Consider the following 24,327-nt stretch of genomic DNA (forward strand, 5'->3'; position numbering starts at 1 on the left):
TTCCATTTTAATTTCATTTTCATTTCATTTTTCTTTTATTTTCTCATTTCTCACCTCTCTTTCACATTTTGTTCCCGCGATTTTCCGAATCTCCCATTCTCAGATCGCCGCAAAACCTCACTCTCAACGGTAAATCTCACTCTCAAGTTTCATTCCACACTTCGCTTCGATTACTCATAGCTTCGAAAATTCTCCGATTAGCTTATCAATTTTCGTTTTCTACTGCTTCAAACGGTGTATAGTTTTTTCGCCATTCTAGGGTTTCTACTTTTTTTCTGGCTAAATTGCAACTGTTTTTTGCTTTTCTTCTCCAATTGCTTTGTTGATTCAGTTGAATTGTATGTATTGTATTTACATGCTGTATTGCTTTGCATATTATGGCTATTTGTATTTAAATTTTTAAGCAACAACTTCTTGATGGCATTTTGTAGCCATAACGTTGTTTTTGGTGAATAAAGATACTAAAAGATGATATTTGAGTTTATCTGGGGTAAGTCTTGTGAGACTGATTGGGAGAATTTATGAAAACGGCATCTGACAATTTTCAGAAGTTCTCCAATATAGCTTATAAAAACAACTTATAGCATATGCACAAACAATTTAACGGTATTTTATCTTTTGCTATAAAAATAAAATATCTTAAGCGCTTCTGCTATAGGCTGCAAATAAGATAAGCTGTTTATCCAAATCATATGCAAAATGAAAAATGAGTTTGCCATGATTTTATCCCCTTTAGTACATTATAATAATTGTTTACTTATTGGCAGGTTTTTGGTTGACAGGATTTACACAGTTTTTTCCGTCCTGTGCACCTCAGGAATTGTCTCTCTGTAGTCGAAAATGAGTAGCTTGGTTGAAAGGCTTCGCGTACGATCGGATCGCAAGCCAGTTTATAATCTTGATGAGTCAGATGATGAAGATTTTTTGCTTAAAAAACCCGGGGCAAGTCAGGAAAAGTTTGAGAGGATTGATAGAAGTGATGCGGTACGATACTTGGTTCCCTTTTATGTTTAAATGCCTTTTCATTTGAGCTTGTTATACTTATTTTTCATGAATCTTGCTTAGGTATTTGTGTTCGGTGCATTGTTCAGTGCCTCGTACGGTCACTGATAGTTATAATTTTCGTGTGACACGATAAACTCGTATAAACTTGTTTGAGGCTTTGAGCTGTTTTGTTTATAGGAAATTCCAGTTCAATTTGAGTTTTGCCTGGTAAAATTTAAAGATATGAATATTCCTGACCTTATATTGATTGGTAAAAAGTGTAGCGGTGCACAATTTTCCCTTAAACACCGGAATTTGGTATGTAAGTATAATAATACAAGTGATATGAAGTGGCCAAAGTTTTTAAAGGCAAAAGAACCCGGCCCTGTGGAGCTTTGATGCCTTTTGTTGAGCGGCGCAAATAACTAACAACTGCATGCCTCTATGAATGTAGTTGTTAATATTCGAAAAAGAAGAAAGCAGTAAAATATTTTGGTTTTTAACATTATTCACATTTAATTAGAACACTCAAGTAGTCAAGCAAGCTCAACATTCATATTTCATAGTAAAAATAAACATTGGTGTTTCACCTTCAATTTACATCCCATGAGTTTCTTGCTCCGAAGAGTCCCAAAAACTCTTTTATAATTTTCTACATATTTTATCACTTTCAAGATTACAGTTAGCAAGTTAAATGCCTAGGCTGTTTGGTTTTTAACAGCTATCATTATCATGTTGATGGAGTTAGATGTGTGTGCCTCACTAATGGGGCAGTGCCTCAACTCGAAAGAGGTTCTGCTCCTTTCTAGCTTATTGCCTGTGCCGCAGGAGTGCCTTTGATGACACTGTTCCCAGCATGTTTTACACTGTAGATTTTACCCATTCTGAGAGACTCAGACGACATGGGATAGTCTTCTTAGCTTCTTTTTAGTCATCTGGTTATGGCTATTTATGAATCCAGAAGTTTCTTTGTTGGATGCTAGAGGGCGTCGGCAAACCTTGTTCACTACTTGATATATTTTTCATGTTTATTCTGATTTTTTTCCTTCCCTTTTTTGGTTTCTGTGATGAAAATGTTATCCTAGGTAGTAAACGGAGTTATTTTTTGGTACATACATACTAGGAATGTTGATATACATTTTTTCTCATTTATAATCAGTTTTGTTTGGTAAACCAATGAACTTTATTGTAACGAAAAGAGGAATTCCAAACAGTTTTCGTAGCACAAGTTGTGCTTAATCCATAAACAAAATCACACACAAAATTCCTGCCCCATGTACCATATTCCAGACAACACAACAATGTAAATCAGCAGACCCAAATAAATTGCCCCCACACAACAAATTTCCCCAAGATCCAACTTGTACTGGACCCAAGACATATATGGTGTAAACCTTTATGACATTGTTTGATATAGCTGGCATCTTTGCATATATTTGGTGTCCTTGCTTTACACTAGTTAATGTTTTATACTCAATATTCATTTTTCCTCACTTCATTTTTTGATCTTTCTATGTTTTTATTTAGAAAGAGGATTTATGTCAAGCATGTGGTGAAAGTGGAGATCTCCTGAGTTGTGCAACTTGCAACTATGCTTACCATTCTAGTTGTTTACTTCCACCACTTAAAGGTCCTGCTCCTGACAACTGGAGGTGCCCTGAATGCGTGAGTGTTTATGCTTATATAACAATGCTTATAATATATTTTTGCTTGAGTGACAATTATATTTTAAATTTTTGTTTTGTTTTTGCAGGTTACCCCCCTTATTGATATTGATAAGTTATTAGACTGTGAGATGCGCCCTACTGTAGAGGGTGATGGTGACGCTGACAGTGACGCTGCAAAGTCTGGGTCAAAGCAAATTTTTGTTAAACAATATCTTGTTAAGTGGAAGGGACTATCATATCTGCACTGTGCTTGGTAAATTCATTGGAACTTATCCCATATTGTGTTTTGCCTTTCCATAAGGTTTATTATACCTTCTTCAATTCTTATGTATTAATTTGGAATCCTCATATTTTCCATCTACTTTTGTATCACTTTAGTTTTTAGTTTTCAACAATATCATCTTCATTTCTCATTGCTTTTGAATCTTCTTATTTTGGTTTTTTATATAAGTTTTATCATCTATTTTTTTTAAAATTATTTTTGGTATTGTCAATTTACCTCCTACCTTTCCCCCCTCTCCCTTTAGGGTGCCAGAGAAAGAGTTTCTGAAAGCTTTCAAGAGTCATCCTCGCCTGAAGACCAAAGTGAACAACTTCCACCGTCAAATGGCATCCTCCAATACGTCAGATGAAGACTTTGTTGCAATTCGTCCTGAATGGACCACAGTTGATCGAATAATTGCTTGCAGGTTCAACTGTTTGACAATTTATTTTCTTCCTATATAAGCAAAATGAAATGAGATGATTCTGTTCCTGTTATCTGGAGAAAGTCCGTAATTGGAATATTTTAAGTTTTCCAGCATTTGAGTGACAAAATGTTTCTCAGGATTTCGGGCAGTGTATATGTGTTAGCCGTTAGGTCTTGTTAAGTCAAAACCTTCTCATTCTTGACATTAGGTGTTTGTAAGCATCTGGCACTTGCACCACTTGATAATTTTTTGGGAAATGCAAAACTTAGAAGTCCAACCGTTCAATGATGTGATATTATGTTGATAAACACGTATAGCTAACCAAGACATTTCTAGCTATGCAGTCTAATAGTGGATGGTAACTTATGTTTTAAATAACACACTGTACATTAAAATGTAGTTGTGTCATGAAGCATTAAATATTTTTTACACTGTTTGAAATGGTAGACTTGATCCACTTCATTAGAACTTTCAATCCAATTGGATTGATAAAATTTTCCAATTAACAAAAATGGAGGGGTGATTTGTAGACTAGATCCATTTTATCAGAACTTCCAATTCAGTTGGATTGATGAAATTTATTAAAAGGTGTAAATAAGACTTAAACATGTTGTAAGTTAGTCCTGTCACGGTCTATGTGTGTGTGTTTAACTCTGTTTTTCTTCTAGTCTTCCCCACTCATATTGTGATCAATCATATTTGGATGTGCAACCTAATGGCTTAGAAAGCTTGCTTAATTGGTTTGTTCTAGTTTTTCCAATAACATTGCTGACAAATGCATGCATTTTCATGGAATCTGTTGTTTGAATGGCACAGGGGTGATAACGATGAGAGGGAATATCTGGTGAAGTGGAAAGAGCTTCCATATGATGAATGTTATTGGGAATCTGAGTCTGATATTTCTGCATTTCAGCCGGAAATAGAAAGATTTAATAGATTTCGTTCTAGATCGAGCAAACTTGCTTCCATCAAGCAACAAAGCCGTGTTAATGATGACAATGAATTGAAGAAACAGCAGAAAGAATTTCATCAGTATGAACATAGCCCTGAGTTTCTTTCAGGTGGTATTTTTTGTAACTGCCCTATTCTTCGGGCAGCATTATGCTTTATGCTTTTATTTTTTAAGATCCGGATGATCTCAATTGGCTGATATAAAATTTCATGTTGGTGAAGGTTCTCTACACCCATATCAGCTTGAAGGCTTGAACTTCTTACGATTCTCTTGGTCCAAGCAAACACATGTTATACTTGCTGATGAAATGGGACTTGGTACTTTCTCTCTCTTATTCTCTACCCATATATTCATGTTTTTGGGAAGATAAAAGTTTAACGGGGATGGTAGGATACTCTATTCCCAAGGAAAGGGCATATCACAATCACATGCAACAATGTGGGCTTCTATTGTTTCTTAATAACTATTCAATCAAAGTATCGTTGCAAGCAGAACCAACTGCATTGAGTTAATGCTTTATACCAAATTTGTCATAATTGGACCGAAGGTTGAACCGGTGAGACCTCCGGGTCATGGTTCAATCGGTTCAACCAGTTGAACCAGATTTGTAATAAATAAAAATACACAAAAAAGCAAAAACAAACACTTGTTGAATCAACCGCAATTGAACCGTGATTCAGTGTTCAACCCAGTTCCACCCGGTTCTAGGGACTAAGAACCAGTTACTAATTTGTAGTTTCTAGAGAATTACAGTATTCCACCATGATGAATTAGCTTTCCACCTGCAGGAAAAACTATACAAAGTATTGCTTTCTTAGCATCCCTTTTTGAAGAGGGTGTCTCTGCACATCCACATCTGGTGGTTGCTCCACTTTCAACACTGCGAAACTGGGAACGTGAATTTGCAACATGGGCCCCTCAAATGAATGTTGTATGTATATGGGGATTGTCAGTAATATTTCATTTTGATATATACTCTTTTAATTGTATGTTTGTTATTGCAGATTATGTATGTTGGATCTGCCCAAGCTCGTAGTGTTATCAGAGAATATGAATTTTACTTTCCCAAGAAACTGAAGAAGAACAAGAAAAAGAAATCTTTAGTTAGTGAAAGTAAGCATGACAGGATTAAGTTTGATGTCCTTTTGACATCATATGAGATGATCAACTTAGACACAACATCATTAAAACCTATAAAATGGGAGTGCATGGTAAGATATGCTTACTGTTACATTACGAGACAAGAAATATTATTTTTCCAGTTACCTCTATAACTTCTATTCACATTTTTGGTTTCTCCATTATGCTGATAGTCTACCTACATGTATATGTAGATAGTTGATGAAGGTCACCGCCTCAAAAATAAGGATTCAAAATTATTTTCTTCATTGAAGCAATATTCTACCAGACATCGTGTGCTCTTGACTGGAACTCCTCTTCAGGTCCAATTTCAATCATGTCATACTGGTTTAGTGTGAACTTATGTCCTAATTTTCTATTATTGGTTAATTGAACTGTGTTTTTGTTTTGTTACTTTTGCTTGCTGGCTGGCTGTTGTCTCTTGACAGATTGTGTTGTGCACACTAACTAATACTAAGAGTTCCATTTTCTAAATTTGGGTCATACAATTTTTATTGCATTTCTGATTTTTGAATTGGCCATAAATTCCTTAATAAAACATAAAGGAAGTTGCTCTTCCCCACCCCCTTGGGAGTAAAAAAAACACGTTTGGGGGGTGGGGTGAGTCGCGTCCAAACATAAAAGCATATATTTTTTTATTTTTTTTATGCATCTAACTGGTCTTTTGTTACCTTGAATTTAGCATGAATGGCCATCATAATATGTTGTTGGCTTAACAGGGATACTGTCACTCCAATATATGTGTGTACATTATATTTGCACACATACTGTCATCATTATGTCACTAATTCTAGACCAACCTTCATTTATTAATCAGCAATAAAACTAATTAAGTTAACTGAAAGTCAATTCCACTACCTTTAATCAGCAATAAAACTAACTGTTAAAAGAATATTTGAAGTTAGATTATGTTATCAAATGAAGATTGAACATACTGTGAGTCTTGACTTGAATTTATGGTTTGTATTTCTGCATGTCTACAGCAACAAAGTTGTACAAATTTGCATTTTTGATTAGTTAATTTGTTTTAAATATGAATTTACAACTCTACTCATCTAAATAGAAGGGTTGTATTTTTTGAATTTCTTGTATAAGTTTAGTAATTTATAGATGCTTACTTGTCTTTTACACGTCATAATACACATACTTTTAATTTAAAGAATGGCTGCATATATTGAATTTATCTGTTGGGAGATGTAATGTACTAATGATAGCTTGTCTTATGCATTACAGAACAACTTGGATGAACTTTTTATGCTTATGCATTTCCTTGATGCGGGGAAGGTTAGTGTGTGGAATGTGCTATAAGATTAACCATGATTTTAAGTTATTGAATAATTTTCTCTTCATTATCACAAGTATCTATTAACTTTATATTTGACTGCTGCCAGTTTGCAAGTTTAGAGGAATTCCAAGAAGAATTCAAGGATATCAATCAAGAGGAACAGATTTCAAGGCTTCATAAAATGCTGGCCCCGCATCTTCTGCGAAGTATGCATTACGATCTTGAATATCTGTAGTAAATACTATTACTATAGGAACTCAAGTATTTTATTCTAATGAAAGGGCACTTCTTTTATAGGAAATAGTACACAAAGTCAACTCCTTAAATCAAGTAGTGATATACTAAAATACATAAAAAAAATAAAAATATAATCAACTACTCCCTCCGCTTTTTATCTTTTGATGTTTTAGCTCCTGGCACAAGTCTTGAGGAGTAATTAAGTTATAGAAATATTTGTATGTTTTAGACTAAAATGTCCTTGTTTATGATTAAATTCACATTTGATAAACCAAAGGTCCCAACTCCTTTAATAGTTTTATGGTTTGTTTTTCAACAAGGGTAAACGTGGGAAAAATATTAAATATACTAAAACATCAAATATTTTGGAACATAGTTGAAGTTCTAAAACATCAAAAGAAAAAAAAAATGGAGGGAGTACTATCAATAATAAAAACTAATAAAACTATCAATAATAATATTACTAAATTATTTCAACAATAACTATCTGCTTGGTTAACAGAGAGATGGGGAGGAGAAGGGAGGGTTTGCAAAATGCTGTGTCTGGTTGGACAAGGGGATGAATTTTAATAGAGGGAAGTTTAAAATTATATTTTTCATTAATGAAGACAACATTAAATATAAGGGTATTTAAGTCTAAACAGAAACAAGTATTCCCTCCTCTCCAAATCCCATCCACTTTTGATTTTGCTCCCCTCCCCTCCGTTCCCCTCCCACCAAACAGATGGTAAGTGGCACAACTTCTCTTCATTTTGGTTCCCTGGATTATCATCGACTAATCTCATTATTCCACTGAGCCTACGGGTTGAATTTATTTCATATGGCAGTTACATGTTGCTTATACGTATTCATTCATTCATTGCTTGAACAATGGTGAATTTAAACTTGGTTTTGTGGGATATAAGCCCAATACCTAAGATGGTATCAGCGTCTATCCTACATTTGTTGTTGGGCTGTACTCATTCTCCATATTCCAGGCCCATGTTCGTTAGGGGTATATTTGAAATCTGCCTTGTGGCTATTCCTGTTGTCTGTTATCTTTGTTACAACAGTACAACACCTTTCGTGTGCTAGGTTGTGGGACATAAGACCATTAGCCACAGAAATGTGATGTTTACAAGACAAAGCAAGATAGGATGAAAAAAAATAGGGACAAGGGGTCATATAATCAGTAGCACTAGGGTCATATAATCTAAGTTTAGCGATCTTTGGAATCACTAAAGGATGAGAAAGTAAAATTCTTTCTAGTCATGGTGAGAGAATGAGTGTAAGAGATCATACAGAATACAGATACCAGGTAGAATAGCTACAAAACGTAGGTTTTGATATAGAGTAAGAAACCCCCTTGAAACTAACATAACTGCCAAGTTCAACTTAAACTATAAGAGAAACTATTAGGAAAGATTTAGAGGTTAATGAGTTGGATCCAAATATGGTTTTATGATAGAACACTATGGCGTAATTTGATCCATGTAGCCGACCCCACTTGGTGAGATAAGGCTTGGTTGTTGTTGTGTTTATAGCTTTAATATATAAGTATACTTCTTTCCTACTAGTAGGATCTTATGATCCGTGCTACGATTCGCTAGTTACGATCTTTCAACCCCTTTCAATCTTGCGCAGACTCTCGATTTTTAAAACATTGTTAAACCAGCTTTAGTGTTAATATATAGGCTAACCCTAACATATACTCATTTTTATATTAATATTATTTTTTGGTCAGAACAGTAGACTCTTGATTTCACTTATCTTCTGATTAGCATATATTTGGTATAGAAATGAGTATTGCTGGATAGCGGATTAATTTTTTTACTTCTCTGCAGGAGTGAAGAAAGATGTCATGAAGGAACTACCTCCTAAAAAGGAACTTATTCTACGAGTGGATTTGAGCAGCAAACAGAAAGAATATTATAAGGCAATTTTGACCCGTAATTATCAGATATTAACCCGCCGTGGTGGTGCACAGGCAAGATTCATGCTTCAGTGAAATGACCATTTTGGTTTATTCTTTATCTTAGCATCATAAGTTAAGATCGAAATTATCTTAATATTATTACTATTGTTTTGTTTTATACGTTTTTGTATCAGATTTCTCTTATCAACGTTGTTATGGAACTGCGTAAGCTCTGTTGTCATGCTTACATGTTAGAAGGAGTTGAGCCAGATATTGACGATCCAAAAGAAGCATTCAAGTAAGCACTTTTGCCATTTTTTTAAACTGACTCTGTTTTTGTTACTTTGTAAAAAATACTGCTTATCTGGGGCTAAAATTTGTTTCTGTTTTTTCTATCAAAAATTATTAGCCATTATTAGTTGTAACAAATGAAATATTTGATTATCACATTGAAAGGCATTATTGTGGTGAAGGTTGTCAAAGTCAACAGTCCAGGTAAACTTGTTGAGCTATGGTAAACTTTGACTCGTAAACTAGTAAGAGTTCGAGTTTACCTAATGTAAAAAATATTAAAAAACCTATAATGACATATCTAGAATATAGTCACACTAACATGAATGACCAAACATAGTTTAGTTATCAATCCCTGATAGTGGCTGAACCCAAATATGTTGTGGTGGGACAGTGTGTAGCCGCGCGAGTGCATGGCCACTATTTTGACTGAGTTTACAAGTCCAAGTGCAGTTTTGTTTGCTTGGACTCGTAAACTCAGCCGATTTCTGAAAATGACTTACTATTTTGACTTCTATGACTGTGGCCTGTTTTTTATTAACATTTCCTTTTTTTTTCTATGCGACAGGCAATTGCTGGAATCATCAGGGAAGTTGCACTTGCTGGACAAGATGATGGTGAAGCTTAAAGAACAAGGACATAGAGTTCTCATATACTCCCAGTTTCAGCACATGCTTGATTTGCTTGAAGATTACTGCTCTTACAAGGTATCCATATGAGGTTGCACTGTTTTTATCGACCAAACTTTTGAAATTGATTGTTTCAGTGTGATATTCAATCTGTTTTACTCTTCTTTCTCTTGGCTTTTAAAATATAAATAGAAATGGCATTATGAAAGGATAGATGGCAAGGTTGGTGGGGCTGAAAGACAAATACGGATAGATCGTTTTAATGCCAAAAATTCTTCAAGATTTTGCTTTCTTCTTTCTACAAGAGCCGGGGGTTTGGGAATAAACCTTGCAACTGCTGACACAGTTGTTATTTATGACAGGTGAACCTTTAAGCTCCTGCAATTGTTTTTCTTTTTCACCTAGAAAAATATTACAGTGGAAACACATGCAAAGTTGGACATGATTACATGAAACAAGTTTAACTCTTTAACTGTCTAAAGTCTTTTTTTTGGGGGGTAAAAAAATGTTTCCAGCTATCACAATCACAAATCTTAAGTTTCTACTGGCAAGACAAATTGAAATAGCTGCTAGATAGTAATTTCTTGGTGTCTGGCTATTACTTGCCTTGTTCTATTATATATGACTGATTGTCGTGTGGTGAACTTCTTTTGACTTATTTGTTGATATTGTTTGTGTTGTTTTTCTTTTTTACCTTATGCTCATGAGTTGAGACTAAGTTAAGATCTACTTATTATAGCTGTTAAGACTGGCGGATTCTTAATTATGACAAGGTTCGGGATTTCTTGTTGACTTCTGACTGTAATTATTAACTTGATAGGTATAGGATACTTGTTCTTATCCCTATAATCAAGGGATCTTGATTACAATCCTATTGGTATATATTATTCATTAGGCTGGGGTTAATGTCAAGCATTCAGAATCAGATTCAGTCTTTTATTTTTATGTTATTTGCTGTCTAATTTAATCCAATTTTTTTATTTGTTCAATGCCATTCTGTAGTGATTGGAATCCTCATGCTGACCTACAAGCAATGGCTAGAGCTCATCGACTTGGACAAACTAACAAGGTTTGCGTTTTTCATTGATATGAAATCAATGATTTTTGTTGGCTTTATAGGTTATAATGGTTTTGGTGTTGTAGGTGTTGATTTATAGGCTTATAACACGGGGAACGATTGAAGAAAGGATGATGCAAATGACTAAGAAGAAAATGGTGTTAGAACACCTTGTTGTAGGGAGGCTAAAGGCTCAAAATATCAACCAGGTAAATAATCACTTTTTTCTAGAGTGAAGGTTTATGTTGTGAAATCTGATAGACGTTAGCAGTTTCATTGTTAAGACCACTTATTTAAGATTTTTTAGGAGATACCCTGTAGTTTTTTACTTCAGTGTTTTAAAGTAACTAAGATTGCAGAAACCAAGTGGAAAATGGATATTGACTAGCAGTTTTTTTTATTGGCCTCGAGAATATAAAAAATATATTCGTTTTTCATTTTTGTTCTGTTGGATCCAAATATAGTTTATGACAGAACATTATGGCCGAATTTAATCCATGTAGCCGACCCCACTCAGTGGGACAAGGCTTGGTTGTTGTCGTCGTCATTGCTGGTAATGGCATTTACTGTTCATTTCCTTTATTTTGCTGCCTTATCAGAATATGGCTAACTTGTTGGTGTACAGTTCAACATATTTGTGCTGGAATATACACGTAAATTGAATTTATTTCCAATTGAAACAAGAAGTACAGGGATCAAGCTCGTTAAGAACTGAGGCAGCCCTCTGTAAAGACTGAAAATGCAGTTAAAAAAGGAAACAAAATACAGGGAATTGTGCAGAAGGACATAATATTCAAGCCCACCCAAAATCTTTCTACCTTACTCAACTCTTGCCTCCATCTGCTAGATCCTTTCCTCCCCTCCAAACCTTACACTTAATCGATTCTTTCCTTATCCCACACTTCTTGCCGCATAGGCATAGACAATTTTTTTAGAGCTCTTTACAGTCCAAATCCCCCATTTCCCCTTACAGCTCTTCTCAAAGTAGTAGTCATATAACTATACAGGGTTTGACATAGAGCACAGAGATTGGTTGGCATCACCTCACTCATAGTTCTATTTGGTTCTTCGTTTTGTTGCCCCCATTTTCTCAACAGGTTTTGGAGGATATCCTAAACTCCCAATAGTTGTAAATTTGTAATTCTTTTGTGTTGGGGGTTTTGACATTTTTATTAAGATTAGTAAAAGGGAAACCTCCATAAGTTAGGATAAGGCATATGATGCTAAAAAGGATGATAAAAGAAGATAGGGGTGAAGATAAAGGTACATCAGCAGAGTAAAGCACTCCATTCTTCATATAAGTCGATTCCTAAGGGTGAATATTCGCTGAACTCTAAAAACAGGATGAGGAAAACACCATGCTTTGCCTTCGAACGCACTAAACACCTCACTTAAAAGCGTCCTTAGAATATAGAACAACCGTATACTTCAAAATCAGAAACCACAGTATATAATAATATAAACAAATTATGTTCCTCATGGTCCAATGTCTACTCAATGTGTCCTCGAGGGTCATTTTATTTATCCCCTCCCCTTTTAAAAAAGTTCATTGCATGTCCAAGTTGCAAAATTATATTTATTTTGTTTATAGTTATCGAGTCCAGGGTATATATGCTATTTTTTTAAGAGATTGATATTTTCTAAAATACTAATGCCAAATGCGGATTAGGAGTATCAAGCATTTAATAACAAATTGAACATAGTATTGTTAAGAGATTTGATGGTGGCTTTGACTGTCAATCATGCTTAGGAAGAGTTGGATGACATCATACGATATGGCTCAAAGGAGTTATTTGCAGATGAGAATGATGAAGCAGGAAAATCCCGTCAAATCCATTATGATGCAGCTGCTATCGACAGGTAATCAAGCATTCTGTTGCAAACATGAAATAGGAATATGCTTGAAAATTTTATTCCACATATACTTCTTCACAATAGGTTGCTGGATCGTGACCAAGTTGTAGATGAAGAAACTACTTTGGATGATGAAGATGAAGATGGATTTCTGAAGGCCTTTAAGGTTAAATTATCATGTAGTCGTGCATACACGTTTTTTGCTACTAGTGTTTATCCCGATTTGATATATCGACATTCTGGTTTGTTTTGAGTTGAGGTGCCATTGATTTCTATCATTCTATAGCTATACACATACATGCACACATGATGCAAACTAAATGAATCGATACTTGGAAGTACAACTGTATTGGTCTTTTTTTCTGTATAAAGTTCAACTTTCACTTTTACTTTTTGGATTAATTTGTTTTACTGTGAAAGCATTGCCATGGCAATTCACTGGTCATGACTATTGAACTTCACCGTGCATATATTATGGTTTGTTTCTTTTTTATGTCTGTGCTTTTTGATTGACTGGGTGAATTATATGATCTAGGTTGCAAATTTTGAGTATGTTGATGAGGCTGAGGCTGCTGCAGAGGAGGCAGCACAAAAAAGAGCAATGGAAACCGCTAACAGTTCAGATAGAACACATTATTGGGAAGAGCTGTTAAAAGACAAGTTTCAGGAGCATAAAGTTGAGGAATTTAATGCTTTGGGAAAAGGGAAGAGAAACCGCAAATTGGTATGTTACGATGATATTTGTGAGTTTATGGTAGATTCTATTCAACAGTGACAATTCATATTTTGTTTACTCTTAAATTTTGCTTACTACCTTTTAATAGTATTATGGAACAAGGAATTTGTTCCTTTCCTATTAAATATTAATAGATGACGTATGCTAATAATTTACTATAACTAGATATTGAAATCCAGAATAATTTATATAACTAGATATTTGGGGGTGTTAATGCATCTTGAGTGGTTATTTTTTTCTGTAAAGGTTTACTATGGTGTAACTTATGTGTTTTTGTTAAGGACTTAAGGTAGTATCTATTATTTATTTCCTGATTTCACAGATGGTTTCTGTTGAGGAGGACGACCTTGCTGGTCTTGAAGATGTAAGCTCTGACGAAGACGACAATTATGAAGCAGAGCTTACTGACGGTGATTCAAATTCCACTGGAACTACTACTACTAGAAGGCCGTATAAGAAAAAAGCACGTAGTACGTATAGTTATCTAATAATTTTTTTGGGTGAAATGATGGACCCAGATTATCTGACCTTGACTGATGTAAATATTCATTCAAATCTATTAGCAGCGGATAGCACAGAGCCGCTTCCTCTGATGGAAGGTGAAGGAAAAGCATTCAGAGTACTTGGTTTTAATCAAAGTCAGAGGGCTGCCTTTGTGCAAATTTTGATGAGGTTATTTTATATTTTATTTTTATGTATTGAGTTGATGAAATGGTTTTTCCTGGCAGTATCTCCGGTTTATCTCACTTTGTGTTATATTACAGGTTTGGGGTTGGTGATTTTGATTGGAAAGAGTTTACTTCGCGCATGAAACAGAAGACTTACGAAGAAATCAAAGAGTATGGACATGATTTTTCTTTAATCTGTTTCCATATATTTGTGATGCTTTATATGATTTTAAGTGTTTATTTGAATCATGTGTTTGCTGGAATTTATTTTGACTTAATTTTTGCTGGGAAAAAAGGGGATAGGATTTGATGACAGCCACACTGCTGTGTCCGTGCATTCTTCTTTGAGAAAAGGGAAACTGAAAATATTTATAGTCCCATGTATCTAGCTCAGCATTAGAATATGTGTATTGGAACAAAATCTAGTAGGAAACGGTAAATGTCAGCAACAGCAGTTCATCACTGACTGACAATTGTACAGCTGTCAAGGAGCCTAAAATATTACAATTCATGTGCATACAATAGGCCTAAAACCAAGGAATTAACATTCTCTTATAGTAATTCTCAATATAAATAAAATAAAAGTAACAGTAGTTTGATATGTAAAAGGTTAAGAATAAGGATATATTTTTAAATTTGTAACCAGTCCCATAAAGTGGGTGAACTGTGTGTGAGGAAGTTGTGCACATGTTTTATTTTTGCTGTTGCATATTATTGTCTCTTCCAATTGTTTTGGTCCAGAAATAATATATTTAGTTTGTTGAAAGTTAAGGAAAATGGCATCGTTCCATTGGGAAAATCCTGCATGATATACCCCTCTGCTTCTTTAATAGTATAGGAGTACTGGTGAGCAGTTTGCCTCTTAGTGTTCCTATCTGCAGTTTGACTTTCTTATCTTTTTCCTCTCTGTCCCTCTGTTTTTTCGTTTTTGGAGGGAATCCTGATCTTCGAGCGCCGCATTTGGTTTCTCAATGTTGCATGTGCTTTGTGTCTGGCATATGTGGCATACATGCTTATATCAGACATAGGCTAACCGCTTATGTTTTCGAATTTTAATGAAGGGCACATGCATGTGCTAGTGCTATTGATTGAATTGTTTTTAGTAAATTAGTAAACCTGGTGGTTGAAAACTCTGTCGTACACGACATAAAATGGCAATTTTGTTTTACAGTATAATCTTGTTGCTTTGTAGGATATATATAGATTTTTTTAACTTTGTTTAATAATCTTACCTCCCATCTTATGGTTCGTATCACACCTTAAAGTCATTCTTTGCGAGTGAGTTTGATTTATATGTATCTATATTGCAGGATATGTTTTCTTAACTCCTGTTTAATATTTTGCTACCTATCTTATGGTTGCATCACACTTAAAATCATTCTTTGCGAGTGAGTTTGATTTATATGTTGTCTATATTTTCGCAGCTATGGAACCCTTTTCTTGTCTCATATTGCTGAAGACATAACCGATTCCTCTACATTCACAGGTGGTAGATCCTTATTGCTACTGTATCTTTCCCATTTTCCTCTTTTTATTCTTTTAATTTTAATTTCCTAATTTTTTTTTTAAAATTTATAACTTCCTTGTAGACGGTGTTCCAAAAGAAGGACTCCGAATCCAAGATGTGCTTGTTAGGATTGCAGTCCTGCTCTTGATAAGGGACAAAGTAAGCCCTGAATGAATTTTCTGTTTTTACCTGCTTGTTATTATTCTACTATTAAATCGTTCTGCACCCTGTGCTTCTCCTCGCCGTAACATAAAAAGTTTGGGAGAAGTCTAACAAAGGAATTCTGAGTAAACACAATTGTAGTTATGGTTAATGAGTAACCACTTAATTGCTTGCTTAACTCTTCAAGTGGTTTGCTGAGTTACCACTGTTATTTTTGAAGTTGAATTTCTTTTAGCTGATTGAAGTGTTTTTTCTTCTTGGGATGTGGACTTACAGGTGAGGTTTGCATCAGAACATCCTCAAACTCCACTGTTTTCAGATGACATCTTATTACGCTATCCAGGTTTGAAGGGTATAAGGAAGTGGAAGGAGGAGCATGATTTTATGCTACTACGTGCTGTGTTAAAGTATGAATTTTGATAAATATCTTTTTTTCTTGAACAATTCAACAAGATTATCTTCCAACTCCATGATTTTTAGCCAGTCTTTTTTAAATCTTCATTGTTAACAAAATATGAAAACATAAAAACCCAGAGTCTATATTATACATATCTAATTTTGTTTTTGCATGTTTGTATGTGATTTGTGATGAACAATTATGGATGTGGTAGTTTGTAGAGTCTTTGTTGATATATTCTTTTAACACAACTCTTTCCTATGCAAGGCACGGGTATGGAAGGTGGCAAGCTATTGTTGATGATAGGGATCTGAAGATTCAGGAGATCATCTGTCAGGAGTTGAATCTTCCCGTTATAAATTTACCAGGACCAGGACAAGTTGGCTCTCACGTACAAAATGGTGCAAATGTTGCAAATGCAGAAATACCCAGCAATGAATCCAGGGAAAATGGTGGAAGTGGCATAGCAGCCGATGGTGCACAAGGTTCTGGTGATGCTAAGAACCAAACACAGCTATATCAAGACTCGTCCTTATATCATTTTAGAGACATGCAGAGAAGACAGGTTGAGTTTGTAAAAAAGAGGGTTCTTCTTTTGGAAAAGGGGCTAAATGCCGAGTACCAGAAAGAATATTTTGTAAGTGTATCAACATTTCGTGGTGCCTTAAATCTTCAAAATAATATTCCGCTCTTTTGAATGCTCAGGATTCAGGTTCAAAACATTAATTTGGTCAGAAGTCAATCGTAGATGCTTTATTATTTTTTCATGAGTTTGCCTGTTAGGTACTTCCGATCAGTTGAACTGCTAATAGTTTGAGAGTGCTATGATTTAATTTTGTATGAGGATAAGAGGTGAAGCAAAACAAACATGGCTATTATATATCCCCCCACCCCCACCCCTTTATATGGAGAATTTATTGGTAAATGCAAGAAATAGATCACAAGTGATCTTTCTGTATGTACCCAACTTCGTGCTTGAGAACTAATTTTCCTGGCACTAGTGCTGTCTTGAATGGCTGGAAAAGTTGGTACTTCCTTTACAGTGGAGACTGGTGACTATTGCTGATCTCTGCATCTGTAGTCATGCTTCATTTAAAATGGAAGGCATTAATTTGGCAGCGTTGTCTCTAGGGTTTGCAATCATGCCTCTTAATATTTTCGAAAGCATTTAAGGTTTTCTATGTTTACGTACTGCTAGAACTATCTTTTTGCATCCTTCCATTGTTGTATTTATTTATTGTTTTTTCATAACCATATATCTAGCTGGAAATTTATGTTGACCTGGTTTTCAGTTACTGCCATTAATTAAGAAGTTGGGTTCATATCCTTAACCATAGTTATGATTGCATGCACTTTCATCATCTGTAGATTTTACAGATGGTACATCACACCATTACAATGCATTGTCTGTGGAAAGGTTTTGCTTGATTAGTTTGTGGACTTACATTTCTTCCTTGCGAACTTTGTTTGCAGGGTGATCCAAAAGCTGGTGAAGTAACCAATGAAGAACTTAAAAGTGAACCCAAGTCTACCACTATTCCAAGTTTTATATCAGTAGATACTGACACCCAAATGATTGATCAATTGCCACAAGTAGAAATAATAGGTATGATTCTATTGTTGCTCATCAGATACTTTTCTCTAGATCAGACAATAGCAGTTGCCTAGTCTGCATCAGATAAAGGAAGAAGTCTTGCATACTCCAAGAGTATTTCTCCTAGATAATTAGAACTTGACAGGACACATTTTCAATCTGGGCTGTCTAAGCTAAATTAAAATCTGGACTGTTGTCAGCCTGACAAAATAGAGTATGCAAGAACCTCTCCAAATAGTGTCGATGGTGTCATTATTTCTGTTCTTATTGTCTTGTTTCCACCTATCATTATTACAAAAATAGAATATTTGAAGATATTTTCTTCTGACCTTCGGCCTCCATCTCTATACCCAACTGAAGATGGGTAAAGGAAATACCAGAAAACTTACTTGTACTGGTTCCATTTTTCGCAGCTCCAGAAGATGTTTCGGTTGTTTGTGATAGTGATTCAAATCGACTGGAATTAGTTCGACTTTACAATGAGGTAAAATATTAATGTGTAATTGTACACCCTTCATGAGATGCTTTTTATTAAGGTCCACTTCATCTTATTCAATAAAATAGAGATGAGATTGTGGAAAATTAATATTCTGCGTGTATTTTTATCAATAATCATTCCTCTGTATTATCAGATGTGCAAAGTAGTTGAGGAAAACCCTATGGATTTAGTTCAATCGTCATCGGCAAGAGAACCGGCAGAGGTCAATGCGGTGAAGAAGTGCCCGCCACTAGAAACCATCTGTGAAGATATCAACAGAATTCTAACACCCACAGCAGAACAACCTGTTGCAGAAACTCCAGTATTAAATTCAGATAACAAATCGGAGGAAATATCACACATTGAAGTTTTGGGGTCCAAATCACCGCCTAACCCTCAAAATGACCTTAAACGTGATTCTTTAGCAAACGACGATGCAAAAGATATGGTAGTAGACTCTGCGGAGAAAAAGGAAAGTAATACAGCAATGGATGAAAGTAGCAATGCTGAGTTGAATGAGGACACATAATTCTGACGCCGGAGTTGTTGTATTGGATGAGTAAACGCAATATCTAGGTGACAGATATTTGTTGTACCATGTATGCTGTATCATATCTGTCTTACTCAACATTTTTTAACTCGTCAAAAGTGAAGTAGATTAAAAAGCATATGCGGTAACTTATAAAAAAGAGAGCTAATCCGTTAGTTCTTTAATCCCTTGCAGCCGAGTACATGTGAAATGATTAGATTTCGTACCTTATTACTACAAGGTTTTTATTTTTAAATTGAGGATCATGATCAAGTGTATACTTTCCTACAATGTAGCACTTTAGCATTGATTTCTAGTTTTCTATTCTGTGGGAGCAGATAATTAATGGAATTTTATAAATTTAAGGCATGCTTACTTCCTTGAAATGTTTTAAATTTATTTGTGTAACCGCGGCTTTCCTCTTATATGACCCTATGAAGTCCGGGTACTTCAAAATAGGAAAAATGCCGTGCCATGCTTATATTCATGGCCAACACTCCTTGGATACTAATCCACAAAAAGGGATGATTATAAATAATGAATTTGAAGGCTGTAAAAAAGGGATGTTAACCATCTTACGTGATAAGGTTTTTTCTTTTTTCCAACAATATTAGATGAAGAGGCACATCTCCATACAAGAGTCAAGAAAATAGAGACTCAGCAGCTTTACTTTATAGATTTAACCAGTCACCCTGTACTTGGAATGGTAGATTTCTGTTGGGCGCAGTTATGGTGCATAAGGAAATTCTTATGCACCCGGCATAAATTCAGAAATGGTTTCTGTGAGTTGTACTTCAAAACTATTAGATGTACTTAATGGTTTCCAGCACCTTGCATAAGGATTTCCAGCACCCTGCATAAAATTATGTCAAAATCATTTTGCTGTGGAAATGGTTTCTGTGAGTTGTACTTCAAAACTATTTCTGGATTTATGCAGGGTGGATAAAGATTTCCTTATGCACCATAACCGCACCCATTTTTGTTGGTGCAATGTAACTAGTTACACACGGCTTAAAGCCAATAGATAAGCAATACATCCAATATTGTTCAGACTTCCGACTTTATTGATTGAGCGTTTTCTTTTGTGACTTCTCTCCCTGAGAGCTGTGGTTACATTCCACATCAGTAGTTGTTCTAAGCCTTTGCAATACTGAAGAATCTCTCATATGTTTGCATGAGCCGGATCATTATCGAAAATGAAGAGAGAGCTGAAGAAGCTGAAACTCACTTCTTAAAGAAGTTGAAGCTCCGAGTCTGTAATTTTGGATGCTAAACTACTTAAGATTTACTATGCTAAATTAAGTAAGAGAAAGTAGAGATAACAAGTATGAGCTAAATGGTAAAAACTATGTATAAATGGACCAAAGTCTTCTATGACACTATCTCAAATCAATATTATTTGAACAATTACATTTACTGAAATTGTGTCTAAATATTTTTATTTAGGTTTGTGCCCAAGTATTACTCTAAATTTATTTGTTGCTCGTGCATTACACTGCAGCAGGGGAAGGCGCACAATGCATTAGTCCAAAATATTCATTTTATAATTACTTCTGGTTATTATTTTTGGTAAACTTTCATTATAGATATGATGAGTAAGATATAAAATAGTGGAACTAGACCATGTGATTCTGTGACATGCAATTGGTATGTTGAATCAAATCACATCCAGAATGCATTATTAAAAAAAAAGATGTATTTTAAAAATCAAACCAATTGGTTCAATGGGGGCACGATGGCCAGTTTGGTCCTAAATATATTGCAGTCTGGTTAACTAATTGAACCATAATTGGTTCAATAGTGAGTGAAATGGCAATTAAGCATATGAATAATGTGATTAGTGGTTTAAATTCACCTTGCCAAATAGTTTCAAGTGATTTGGTAGGAAAATCAAATTGTGATTCAACCATAGCCTTAAACTTTTTTAAAAATAACAGGATACTCAACTTTAATTTTCAGGAGATAAAACCATGTAAATATAGTTGCAGCAACAAAAGTGATGAAATAGAGGAAATTATTTGAGGAGGAGACAAGTGTTTGCTCCTCACAAATCACCAAAAATCAATTTAAGTAGCATAATGTATTGAGTGTGTAAAGGTGGTATGTGCAACCTATGTGCTATACCCTTGCATCAAGTAGAAAAACATTTTATTTGAAAAACGGGATATTACAATGATCTACAACAATTTTCGTAGTGATGTAACCTTAAGGGCCAAGTAGCCATGATGAATGATTTAATTTGTTCCCTTATGTTTAACAAACAAATTGATTCAGATGAAACTCAAAATAGACAAAATTAGTTATCTATAGGAAATTTACCATAGATAAGGAGATTATGAAGTAAAGGCCATAACCGCTTATGTTATAACAGTTGTTACAGTTTAGTTAGTTAGTTTCAAATACTGCTTTGTTGATCTCTTATTCAGGATATCATCATTCTAAATGAAGAATGTATGCGGCCTAACTTTTAATTAACACTTTTTGATTCATAGAATGGAAAATAAAATAGTTATTATTGGCTGCAATGCAATGCAAGTCAAGTCTTGAAATAATAGATATATCTATTAATGCAATGCAATGCAAGTCAACACTAATAATGTAAAAATAAACATTATTTAAAATTTTGCGCCTCCTCCGACTCCACACAATAACGTGGGCAGTGGTTCACACTGTATTGAATTTATTTGTTGAGGATTAGCTTTGCTGCTGGGACATCTGGTGTTGCCCATCGTGCATTACAGTACAGCAATAGTAGGCGCAACCCTATACTAATTAGTGGGACGAGATATGATTCTGTGACAATTGACATAAGAGATAGCATTTCAAGATAAATTTCGTAGTCCCAGACAGATTCTAAAGAAAATAAAGAAAGAGAAATTATTTGCAGAAGTATCATAATGAACTTTGCTTCTTGATATTTGGTTTGATTCCAAATATATTATAACTGAACTGAAGTATTGAACCATAGTTGGTTCAATCATTTTTCCTTTTTGTATTTTTACTTTACTTATTTGTCATGCAGTTGCACCACGATGGAACTAATTAAATCATAACTCAAAAGTTTCATCTGTTGGATCTATGGTCCAATATTTAAAATATATATATTGATCGTTGTAAGCTTATTGAGGAGGAAAAACAACAGAGAAAGCAAAGATCCAACTATATTTTAAGGGAAGAAAAACATGGCTTAAGAGGGTTAAGCAAAGATCAACTATATATGGTGAGTGAAATGGAAAATAAGCCTATGAATAATGTGATGGATGTTTTTAGTTCACCTTCCCAAACAGTTTGAAGGGATTTGGTAGGAAAATCATATTGTAATTTGAACCAGCCTTGTGATATGTTTGGTTTCACGTTCACTTTTCAATCTTCATTGAATGGCCATTTCACCTCAATTTTTTCAAAGCTACAATTAGTAGCTTCGCTTTGGATGTTCGTTTATCGGTGTTCCTAAACACATACTTAAACTATTTAAAAACAATAGGATTCTCAACTTTATTTTTCAGGAGATAAAACAATGTTAACCTAGTTGCATCATCAACAAAAGTATTGAAATAGAGGAAATTATTTGAGGAGGAGACAAGTGTTTGGTCCTTGTAATTGTTCATATCAATTTAACATGTGTATTGAACATTTGATTTAATACGTGTATTGAAAATTAATTTGTTAAAAAAAAGTCATAACATTTTTTGTTTGTTAATCAGTTTTCTTGTGCCTCGTCGCTTATGGCATTACAAGGCGATACATAAGAACCTTATTAGCAATTAAATGTGATGGTCCACAATATTAGTTTAAATTTAAATTTTACTTGTTTTCAATCTTGTACTACTAACGACGAAGGCTTTAACTGCTAGTGATTTGAAATTTTCAAGATTCCGACAGAGGTTGGGAGGTTGCTTGAAAGCCGCCGTGACGCTAGGTAGACGAACACTATGCGGATCATGCATTTATATACTACTATATTAAATTTAGGGAAAGTTTTCTTAACCTAGTGAGTTGAATTGTGCATATTCAAAATAAAACAAGTATACTTTTTGACAATTTAAATGAGGCAAAAGTACAACTTTGATAAACAAACATTTTTAGAAAGGGTGACAGATGAAAAATGTCACCTTCAAACTTTTTTTTTTTTTAACAATATATATCTTTAAACTTAACGAAAAAAGTACCACATTTAGCATTGAGGCTATTTTAGGTCGGACAATGAACTGAGTCAACTCGAACATATTTTGAAATTCAATAATTAATTCGTTGAACTTAGATTCATGAATCAATTGAACTGAAAATTAAATTAGTTAACTAAATGAGTCAAATTAAGTATCGTGTAAGACTTACTCCCAATGATCACTACTATATATATAACTTGGAGTTGGAAGTGGAAGGGATTTTTGATGATATTTTCAATTCTACCTGTAGAAGTTTGGAAGTGTATTAGCCTTGCTATGCGTAGTCAGACACAAGCCCGAATAGGAGGTGTTAGGCCTCGACAACCAACATAAAACTTTGTTGTTGTTTTTTATAAGGGAGTTTATATTTTGCTGTTTTGTGTCTCTTTGTTGGTGCTTCGGGCCTTGCTTTAGCTATTCAGTTCTCTTTGGCGGGGTTTTTTTGAGATTGCAGATTATTTTCGGTTTTGTCTTTGCTGGTGCATGGGCGGTGCTGTCTGGCAGTGTGGTTCCTGCTGGGGTGCCTAGTTTCGGTGGTAAGGGTGTGAGGCAGGGTATGCGTGCTGTCTATTGCATGTATATGCCGGCCTCAACACCTGAATCCGTGTTTTTTATGGGTTTTTAAGGGTGTTTTGGGGTCACGTATATATGTGGTGCCTCCTTGTATTTTTCCCTGTTTACCGCGAGTTTTAAGTGCTCTTTGCATTTTCTCGTCGAGAATAAATTTTGCCATTCAAAAAAATATGTAATAGTGTGAATGCTAGGTCGTTGTTTGAAAGCAATGCAAAATGAGCAAGTGTCCCTCAATCACCACCATAATGCAATGAAAAATATGCAAGAATTTCCACATTTTTGTGAACAAATGTGGGTAAAGACTAAAGAAGTTAGTTCATGTGAGTAAGATTAAGTTTGGAACTCTGAATACAGGCATTCCAACGCTGATAGTATTGTCTTCAATGTTTCTATGAGTACTTTCTCAAAATAACCAGCTTTTTCATCCAGTAAAGTAATATGGCGTGCTGTTATTTTCTTTAACTTTATCACGTTTAAATAGAATTATTTCTTGGTAGCAACAATCCCTTCAGGCACGTTTAATCTTTCGTTCTGACAGCAGGGGCATGAACTATATTTTGTACAATAATCTTAATCACATAGAACTGTTTCAAACACTAATAAAATAATTCAAAGCTACTTCCTCCGTCCCTCAATAAATGACCTAGTTGACTTCGACACACGTACCAATGCATATGTTTTATCTTTGATATCTTCAATTCTCTACCAAAAAAAATTATGAAAATTTAATATTTTAAAAATATTCATCGAAACGAATCTAACAACATCTTACATGATATTATTTATCTTTGTGAATTAGTAGAAAAATATGATCAAAGTACGTCAAGTCAATAATATA

At 34.6% G+C, this 24,327-nt stretch overlaps 1 protein-coding gene across 3 annotated transcripts; it reads left to right on the top strand.

Annotated features, from left to right (window-relative positions):
- LOC11436035 (CHD3-type chromatin-remodeling factor PICKLE) lies at nucleotides 1–19,119 on the top strand. 3 transcript variants are annotated; one of them, XM_024779866.2, is made up of 31 exons: nucleotides 1–129; nucleotides 768–984; nucleotides 2,512–2,649; nucleotides 2,738–2,904; nucleotides 3,179–3,340; nucleotides 4,157–4,401; nucleotides 4,514–4,609; nucleotides 5,081–5,223; nucleotides 5,297–5,503; nucleotides 5,627–5,734; nucleotides 6,666–6,716; nucleotides 6,824–6,923; nucleotides 8,778–8,920; nucleotides 9,043–9,146; nucleotides 9,708–9,846; nucleotides 9,961–10,130; nucleotides 10,771–10,837; nucleotides 10,912–11,034; nucleotides 12,576–12,685; nucleotides 12,764–12,845; nucleotides 13,215–13,403; nucleotides 13,738–13,885; nucleotides 13,979–14,087; nucleotides 14,180–14,254; nucleotides 15,508–15,569; nucleotides 15,673–15,749; nucleotides 16,029–16,159; nucleotides 16,417–16,786; nucleotides 17,623–17,755; nucleotides 18,157–18,227; nucleotides 18,376–19,119. In XM_024779866.2, exons 2-31 carry the CDS (start codon nucleotides 841–843, stop codon nucleotides 18,748–18,750), a joined length of 4,239 nt encoding a protein of 1,412 aa, XP_024635634.1. In that variant the 5' UTR covers nucleotides 1–129; nucleotides 768–840; the 3' UTR covers nucleotides 18,751–19,119. The 3 variants fall into 3 exon arrangements, with proteins under 3 accessions (XP_024635634.1, XP_013461869.1, XP_003603311.2); XM_013606415.3 differs by having other exon boundaries at nucleotides 13,982–14,087; XM_003603263.4 differs by having other exon boundaries at nucleotides 18–129; nucleotides 783–984.
- Nucleotides 19,120–24,327: the final 5,208 nt, after the last annotated feature.

The sequence above is a fragment of the Medicago truncatula genome, chromosome 3 (assembly GCF_003473485.1).
Source record: "Medicago truncatula cultivar Jemalong A17 chromosome 3, MtrunA17r5.0-ANR, whole genome shotgun sequence".
NCBI classification, from domain to species: Eukaryota; Viridiplantae; Streptophyta; class Magnoliopsida; order Fabales; family Fabaceae; genus Medicago; species Medicago truncatula.